The sequence below is a fragment of the Amphibalanus amphitrite genome, unplaced genomic scaffold (assembly GCF_019059575.1).
Source record: "Amphibalanus amphitrite isolate SeventyFive unplaced genomic scaffold, NRLGWU_Aamphi_draft 001536F_arrow, whole genome shotgun sequence".
Taxonomy (NCBI): domain Eukaryota; kingdom Metazoa; phylum Arthropoda; class Thecostraca; order Balanomorpha; family Balanidae; genus Amphibalanus; species Amphibalanus amphitrite.
This window is the reverse complement of record NW_024883029.1, coordinates 46,789-55,845: the sequence shown is the minus strand read 5'-3', so window position 1 is coordinate 55,845 and position 9,057 is coordinate 46,789. Positions and strand designations below refer to the sequence as shown.

At 46.7% G+C, this 9,057-nt stretch overlaps 1 protein-coding gene across 1 annotated transcript; it reads left to right on the top strand.

Moving 5' to 3' along the window:
- The first annotated feature begins 1,204 nt into the window (after positions 1–1,204).
- LOC122373694 (protein RFT1 homolog) lies at positions 1,205–7,778 on the top strand. The gene is made up of 8 exons (XM_043352006.1): positions 1,205–1,243; positions 1,981–2,071; positions 2,193–2,382; positions 2,678–2,905; positions 3,260–3,499; positions 3,972–4,224; positions 4,464–4,592; positions 5,031–7,778. The coding sequence occupies exons 3-6, from the start codon at positions 2,311–2,313 to the stop codon at positions 4,023–4,025; spliced, it is 594 nt and encodes a 197-aa protein (XP_043207941.1). The 5' UTR covers positions 1,205–1,243; positions 1,981–2,071; positions 2,193–2,310; the 3' UTR covers positions 4,026–4,224; positions 4,464–4,592; positions 5,031–7,778.
- Positions 7,779–9,057: the final 1,279 nt, after the last annotated feature.

Here is a 9,057-nt window from a genome sequence, read left to right as displayed (position 1 = left end):
AGCGGACAAACCGGTGTTACCTAGTATTCTATGTACCGTGATACAAACAGGGAGTCGATCCAGGAATATCGACCGGTCCCGGTCTCGTAGCTCAGTTGCATAGAGCGTTGGATTCCGCGTGGCGAGAGCACGCGGCCCGGTTACAACAGTCCGAGTTCGAAGCATGATGGCCGCTCGGTGTTTATGAGCACCCTGACGGGTACGCTCATAAACGGGTGTGGTTGCGGTTGGTGGCAGGTCAGTTGAAGGCAATTATCGGGGTTACATGAGCACAGTAAATACGTATTTAGCCGCTAATTCGAATTAGGAACGCATTACCGACTCATGTAGCCACCTGCTAGTACGAATCGGCGATCCGATCCGCGGTTACATGAGCAAAGCAAATACGTATCACGATCGGATTCACCGCTAATGCGAATCAGGAGCGTACTACCGACTCATGTATCCACCTGCTAATACGAATCGGCGGTCCGAACAAAATCCGCTGAGAAAGAGGCTTAGAAGCGAATAGGACCAAGATACGTATTACAGGAACTATTTCTTCGCAAAAAGAAACATTAAAATGCAAAATAATAGGTATTTTTTTCATTTTCTTCTTTTGAAATAATATTTTGAAAAATATGTCGGTATTTTGCCAAGTTTTCAACAATAAATATAGTGAAAACCAAATAGTAAATATCCACATAATTTCAGTTGAAACATTTTTCTGACAGCACTACAGACGAATCAAGAGAGGCAATTGCCCAATGAGTCAAAGCAAGACAACTTTATGTTCAACTTTTTTTTGTTAAGTTAATTGAGAATGTTTTGAGCAGATTAAATGCAAAAAAGACATAAGATAATGAATTTTTAATTTAGTCACCTCTATTGCTACGGAAGTGCGCCACATTTGTATGCTATTCCGTTTGTAATGCGCATCGGGCCGAGAGCCAAACTAGATCCGTTTGACGTCACTGATACGAATTTGCTCATGTAGTCGGTGCACTGAATGCGTTCTTGGGGAGCTGATGCGAATTAGCGTGGTGCGTATTTGGAACGCGTATATATCTTTCCCGAGCGAAAAAAACAAACATTCCAGTTTTTTGGCGCTTTTGTTTCAAATGTGGTGTTTCTGTTCGAAGACCCATACAGATGGTGTTTGCGCAAAATTTCTAACGGAAAATCACCGACTATTTAGTGTCGACAGCTGCATATTAACTTTTTGAACACGCCTCCATCACTGCTTGTTATTGGCTGTCTGGTGGTCTGTGGTATAGGGCTGTGTTGCTGTATATACCGTGTGTTGCTGGGTGATTGTGATAATATTTTGATGATTAACCTTGGATTAACCTTTTTATTCAGCGGTAGAGACCCACAAGTTGACTCCATTATAAATACTGTCTCTTTACCATGAAACAGACTCAGAAACCTTGGCATGAATGCTCTCAGGCTCTCAAGAGAATGTTGAAATTCAGGTCTCAAAAGATTAAAATTGCAATAATGAAATGTTTCACCTACCTTCCAAGCCATAAACACTCATACTGGTACTGGATGGAACTTAAAATAAAAAACAGGGGTGGATAATTAGGGGTTTGTAGCACCCCCTGGGATTTTCCACCAATGTAGTACCTATATGCTGCAGAGACCAGGGCCCTGTTTCACCGTTGATAGCAGCACGCTTCTATCAAATTGCGCGAGCTGACGTAATGTGATGAGGTCACACTAATGACGTTTCATGTAATCCGTGAGCTGCGTTTGGAACAGAGTTGCTGTTTCGTTGAATGCGATGTGTTTGATCGTACGGCCGTGAAGCTGTTGGCAGCAATATTTGATGACATCACACAGATTGACGGCGTCATGGTTTGCTGATGTTTCCATGGAAACCCAATTTGACACGTGTGATAGCAGCGTGCTGCTATCACCGGTGAAACAGGGCCCAGAATAGCATGGTCTGTGTTGCACATATTGATGCTGAAGCTATACCTATCAAATGTCTTTCAGATAACCTACCGAGTGTACTGTTCACATTCATCACAAATGCAGTCATTCTCCGGTATATTACATCTGATGTCCTGGGCATCATCAGTGTCAGGTATGCACCCTTTACTTTTTTCCATAAGTACCTATGTAATGTTTTATTGCCAGTGAATTGAGTGTATTACAAAAGAGCAGTGTTGTAATTGCCTCTGACTGACGCCCCGCTCCCCTTTTAGCGTGCCCGTGTCAGCGGCGGTGTCGGCGGCGCTGGCCGGCCTCTGGCTGCACGCGCTCAGCCAGCCGGCGCCTGAGGTCACCTCAGAGTACCGTCTGGGCGTGTGGGTCACCGCGGCCATGGTCGTACTGGAGACGGCCGCCCAGCCGCTGGTCATCCTGGCGCAGGCCATGCTATTTGTCAAATTGAAGGTGAATGACGGCGGTGGGGTGACGCAGAGGAGAGGAACAGGGTGTCAGGGGAAAATATTTGAGGCGCGTCGGTTCCCCGATGACTCTGCTATATCAGTGAAATTATATCTGAAGCTCAAATCGCCTGCTGTGACAGTCGTTTGCGGATCGTCGATCGTTCACACCGCGTTGAAGTACTGTATTCTCCCTACCTTGCTGGCATATGTGGATTATCTCTGACTCTCTTATCGTCTTCTCGCCCCTCCCCATCTCCTCTCACCACTCTCTCACCCACCCGCTCTCCCTCTCTCCCAAGGTGGTAGCCGACATGGTCAGTCTGTGCAGTCGGGTGGCGCTCAAAGCCTGGCTGATCGCCCTGTACCCGTCCCACGCCATCTGGGCCTACTGTGTGGGCCACGCGGTCAGCTCCGCTCTCCTCGTGGTCATCTATTACGGCACCCTGCTCTGGCACGTCCGCTCACCGGATAACTGTCTACCGGTGAAGTCGGCGAGCGAGCTGGGACCCAGACTGGTGCCGGGACAGGTGAGGCCAGTGAACTATTTGTAAAGGGGCGGGGTTTCAAATGTAGTCAAGCGTTTTCGCGGTCATAGTGGTTTCTTTTGGCCAAGTCGTCGCATTCTTCGTTTCATTTAGCTAGAACTTTAGGTCTAAGGCCTCTTAGATTGCAGTCAAACGGTATTAAGACCTACCTGTGTTACAGACAGCTCACGGCAGCGCTGGATCGAGTATCCTCAGAAATAGAGCCAAAGTTGTGCTGCCACGTTTTCCCAGCAACCGCGTCTGCCTCTAACATTTCCTGTCGCGACGGTGGTGATGTGACCCTTGCTGCCATCTCTCTTCACTGAACAGTAATACCTCTCCTCCCCTCCCCGTCAGCCGGCGCTGGACCGTGACCAGCTGGCCCTCACCTGGAGCTTCTTCAAACAAGGCCTGCTGAAGCAGTTGCTGACGGAGGGCGAGCGCTACCTGATGACCGCCTTCCACCTGCTCGACTTCTCCGAGCAGGGCCTGTACGACGTGGTGGCCAACCTGGGCAGCCTGGCGGCCCGCTTCCTCTTTCAGCCAGTCGAGGAGAACGCCTACGTCTACTTCTCGCGCACAGTGGAACGGGGAAAGGTAGGTGGCAACGTGGCCGGCTGATTGTGTGGTAGGAGGTGTTTGATGTTAGTTTTTGTTTTTGTTTTTGTTTTTTACTGAGGAGTAGTGGCATTTGGTGAAAATATCAGTAACGTTGACCACAGTGTGTCGATGCCCGGTGAGGCGCCGAAAAAGCTGTAAGCACACACTCTGATATTAGCCAATTATACTCGTAGCTACTCTTCATCTCCGCTATAAGTCCTTACTGCCAGTCGTTGTGATCTTCATCTTGGTGTCTTTTTTGTCATTCGGTTTGTTTTGTTGCCCAGCTTCTATCCTTCTGGCCATCTCTCCCCTTCTCGCCAGTCACTGGAAGGGGACAGTTTGGCACCTCTCCTCCAGCCGGTGCCTGACAGCTCACTCCCCCTCCAGCCGGTGTCTGCGGTGGCGGGCCGGGTGCTACACGACCTACTCCGCGCTATGAGTCTGACCCTACCTCCTCTCCCTGCAGCCGGTGTCTGCCGCGGCGGGCCGGGTTCTGCACGACCTGCTGCGCGCGCCATGAGCCTGCTCGGTCTGGTTGCCGTCACGTTCGGCTGGAGCTACTCCGACCTGCTGCTGCGACTGTACGGAGGCGCCCTGCTGACCGCCGGTCCGGCCGTCAGTCTGCTGCGCGCCCAGTGCGCCTACGTGCTCTTACTGGCGGTGAACGGAGTGCTGGAGTGCTACACGTTCGCGGTGATGCGCCAGGAACAGATCAATGGGTAAGTGCCGTGGAGGGTTTATGGAAAGCAGTCGGGAAATGGTCGGTGGCTTAGTAAGGAGTGTCGGTAGAGGCTGAGCGGATTAGGAAATGACGTTCTCATATTGGTTTTTGTTGTTAGACTGCCTTTTGCGGCTAAAGGCGAAGTGGAAAGGCTGGCCAGTCGTGTCGATAAAGTGAAGCTAGGAACATTACTATCGGGCGCTTTGACAGGTGTTGTGACGTTTTCCGGTGTTTCAGGTATAACCGGAAGATGGTGCTGCTATCTGTGATATTCGTCATCTCGACAGGGATCTTTACTAGGCTATTCGGCGGGGTTGGATTTATCCTCGCCAACTGCGTCAATATGCTGACCAGGATATACGTTTGGTGAGTTTTTGTGTTTTTGAATAGATTTGATTTGTCCTAATTGGTCTAATTATTTACATCATTATCCAATCTGTCATGGATAGTCAATATCACGCTTTATTCGCCGATCTCGATATACTTGGATCTCGTTACTTCACCCGTCCATCGACTGATACGAATGTCTGCTGTCCCCAATAGTGTCCTGTAGCCCTCTCAATTCTCATCCCGTCCCCTCCCCGTATGCTGCTGGTTCCCGATACAGTGTCCCGTGCCACTCTCAACCATCATGTCTTCGTCCCATTTTATGCTGCTGCTGCCCGCTCGCCCCGTCCAGTGTGTTGCTGGCGCTTGATGCAGTGTCTCGTACCCCTTTCACCCTGTCCCCACCCCGTGTGTCGCTGATGCCCGATACAGTGTCCCGTACCTCTCTCACCCTGTCCCCGCCCCGTGTGTCGCCAGTTACCGGTTCGTGGCCGGTCTGCCGCTGGAGCCGGCGGTGTCCGTGCCGCCGCTGCTCGGTCTCCGCCCGCCGTGGCTGCCGCGCTGGTGACCGCCGGCCTGCTGGCAGCCGGCTCCGAGCAGTGTCAGAAAAGTGGTTTGGGGATCTAAGTTCGCGGAACAAAATGTTTAGCTGCTCACGGAACAAAAATCATAAAGTAAGACACTGTAGGGCCACGCGTATTGTTCTAGGTATGCTTTAAGTATACAAGATATTTGCCAGAGTCTCAGTCAGAAACAGCAGCTTCTAGATATAAAATAAGGGTTCAAGGAACGCAGCAGGTTGTGGCCTTACAGCCCAAGTGTTAGACTTATTTGTAATTAGTTAGCAAATCTGGACATGCAGGTAATGGATGACCACTAATGCTCAAAATTATTCATAATGGAAAATATACAAATAATTCTTAAAATTGTGAATGCAGTGAGAAAAATGAATGGGGTATAAAAATATACACAACATTCAGAATATGCTTTTCAAATGACACATTTTCACATGAAACAAAAACTGCTAAGTATATTGAAATACTATTTGAAATACCTTTAAGCAAAATCAAAACATAGCCAAGTGGACTGGTACCTACCTACCTACATAGTATCAGTATAAATGGCCTTGTACCTACCTATACCTATATTGATATAATGCAAGTTTGACAAATTTGACGCAATCCAGCTTGAAGCAAATAACCAACAAATAACGAACCACAAAGACACAAAAACATGCCAGCACTTAAAGAAAAAAGGTCTTGTGCAAGACAACCCCCAAAAACCATGCCACAAATGATTATATGTAATCAATAATAGATAATTGCCCACGGCCCACGCGCTTGCCCAAACTGAAACGGACGCCTCGCACCTCGAGCCTTGAGAAATGGCGCGGAGGATGACTCGGCGAGGGAAATTAGAGGAAAGGGATTTCCTCTTTACTGGTTTTCAATTTGATAAAAATGATTCAAATTGATGAAAACTTCAAAATAGCATATAATATTTAAAAAGAATCTAAAATAAATGAATATTAGACTTCAATCTGGCTGCTTTATTTCAAATGATATATTAATAAGCAAAGGGATTTTATGCCCTAGACAAACATTACTTCATGTAAAAGTGATATCAGCATATGTCGGTATTATACCTGCAATCGGCATCAACTGGGCAATAATTTTATGCTATGAAAAGCGCCGTCTCTCAACGATTCTAACGGTACCCAATTTTTTATAAATACAAGTCGAGATTGCTTAAACGTTCCAAATTAAGTGAGTTGTTCCGTGACGAAACATGGTCACGGCGTTTCAATAAAACTATATGAAAACGTCCATAAAAATATAAAAATTTGACATAGAAACAATCAGAATTGAACAATCTATGATGCCATACCTAATTTGAACCGATTGCAAGCCTACTTCAACCTTTATTCTACCCTTACTTTTGTTCCGTGCCACGGAACAAGAATATGGTAAACTGAGAAATGCACTGCCATTGAAATGCCGTTATGAGGATATGGCAGCCTCACTGAACGGGCAAAAGCGACCGTCTTTTGGGAAATTCGACAAATAATGCGCATCACGGTCAAAAGTGATGTTTAGTTTTTCGTGATGTCAGTGTTTCCTGCATAAAAAATCGTTTCCTGCCCAATAGTGGACGAGACAGCAGGAAATCGGTAGTTACTGATTTGATGAAAGAATACGCAAAAGGAATGGCAGTGTATCCATAAACGTGGTGTGGATTGTGCATTGTGCAAAGACGTTGCAGTTGTGGTGAGGCTGGGACTGAGGACTTGCCATTCAAGTCGTAGGTATTGGTATGGGTGGCTGTTCGTGATAATATTGATTTATTGTAAGAAGCATCTAACCTCATTCCGTGCACGTGACATGCAGGTGATCATGGTTGAATTGGATGGTAGGTATCATCCTGTCACGGGCTGATTCTCTTTCGTAAACATCTGATTCTCATTCGTAGACAAACCAGGTGAGAAATGTGATGGAATGGAAACATTTATTTATTTCACAAACACACTCAATAGCATACATTCAAGGCACGTATACTGGATTCATTCCTTCACGCTTGTTTTAAAACTTGCTGGATAGTTTGACATGGTTTGTCAATACTTCTATCTTGTAAGCACCTCAACTTTGGAAAGTAATGAATGACTGGCATTTTAACTGATCCAATTATGATGATTGCATGGTGAAATTGTGGAGTAACTGCTTCTTATCTGTTTCAATAGTACTTGCAGGATGCTTGCTTGCTGCTTTGGAGATCTGAAAACAGAACAAAGCACAATGTCAAATTTTCAATTAACATGTTTCTTTAGTAAGTTTCCCTTTCAGTCCTGTGATGCCCAGTTGCAGTTGATATTTAGTCAGTGACGGAACAAAAAAAGTGATTATTAGCAGTGAAAAATCTCACAGAACAAATCTTCCAAGTTCAAAAAAATTGAGAAACCGGCCACTTTTCTGACACTGGCTCCGAGAGCTGGCTGTACCCCAGCTCCGCCGCCGTCCATGTGGCTGTGGGCGCGCTCTGTGGGGCCGCCGTGGTGGCCGCGGCGGTGTACAGCGAGCCCCGCCTCCTCCAGGCGGTCAGGGAGCGGGTCGGGGATAAACTGAAGCGCAGCTAGCGGGGAGTGCTACTCACATGGTCACGCAGGGAATAGGGGTTGTTTTGTTGTGATATTTATGTGCATTTTGGGTTGAATATACACCGTGCCTGTCAGTAGAGTGGATCTATCAATTTTAAGACTGGTGCGACTGCAGGGGGCGTTGTGGCTATCGCCCATTTGAGAGCTGGACAGTGCTTGAAAGCAACTTCCTACCGATGAATTTTGGCATTCAGATCCTAATTATAGCCATTTGTGATGAACGATGGCGATGCAGGGGACGGCAGGGGAGGTGTGGGGATGGCACCTCCCTGGAGCTTATGGTAATCGCGGAAGCCCATTACCGTTTACCACCACTGCATAGCCAAAGTGGTAAGACCGGAGAGACGCGATCAGGCCGGATTGCCAGTTGTCGATTCCTCTATCGTTGTAGAGGTCGCCTGCAAAGTGAGATTACTGCTTTTCGTAGAGGGCGGTAAAATCGTGGCCGGTTAGCGTCTGGTGGGGCTTGTAGGCTAATGAATAATGATGGGCACGACCGGGTGCTGTATGCTATATGTGGTGACAGCGGCGTTCCTGAGCGTAGGGTGTATCTCTTGCTCTGAAGTCCAGAAGTCCTTATCGTTCTTGTGCATTCACTTTGTCAGTGCCTGATGTCAGTGTCAGTGTTTGTCAGTGTTTCATTCTGTAGCAGACATGCAGTCATATTTGGTTAAATAGAACCTGGCAGTCTGAGGCAGTCTTTTCATTACAGTTCCTCATTACAGCGTCTCATTCATTACAGTTCAATATTTAGAAATGCAAGACATTACACATAAGGGCCGATCGGGCATAGAAATACAAAACAACAGTATACGCTCGCTGGCTATTATTCTGAGACTCAGCATTGAACCTGCCATCACTACAATACAGGAGGCGACAGGCGTAGAGGTGATGTCATACTCATTTATCAAGTTCCGCTGACTTGACCCACAAGTTGACTCCATTATAAATATTGTCTCTTTATCATGAAACAGACTCAGAAACCTTGGCATGAATGCTCTCAGGCTCTCAAGAGAATGTTGAAATTCAGGTCTCAAAAGATTAAAATTACAATAATGAAATGTTTCACCTACCTTCCATTGCCACAAACACTCATACCTACTGGTACTGGATGGAACTTAAAATAAAAAAACAGGGGTGGACAATTAGGGGTTTGTAGCACCTCCTGGGATTTTCAGAATTCTCTACCGCTGAATAAAAAGGTTAATTATGAAAATATTATCACAATCACCCAGCAACACACGGTATATACAGCAACACAGCCCAATACCACAGACAGCCAATAAACAAGCAGTGTTGGAGGCGTGTTCAAAAAGTTAATATGCAGCTGTCGACACTAAATAGTAGGCAATT

Excerpts from the sequence above, each read along its gene's own strand:
- LOC122373694 (XM_043352006.1), top strand. The coding sequence starts at position 2,311 with ATGGTCGTACTGGAGACGGCCGCCCAGCCGCTGGTCATCCTGGCGCAG. Across the intron at positions 2,906-3,259 it reads CCAGACTGGTGCCGGGACAG|CCGGCGCTGGACCGTGACCA; the intron begins GTGAGGCCAGTG and ends CCTCCCCGTCAG. Across the intron at positions 3,500-3,971 it reads GCACAGTGGAACGGGGAAAG|CCGGTGTCTGCCGCGGCGGG; the intron begins GTAGGTGGCAAC and ends CTCTCCCTGCAG.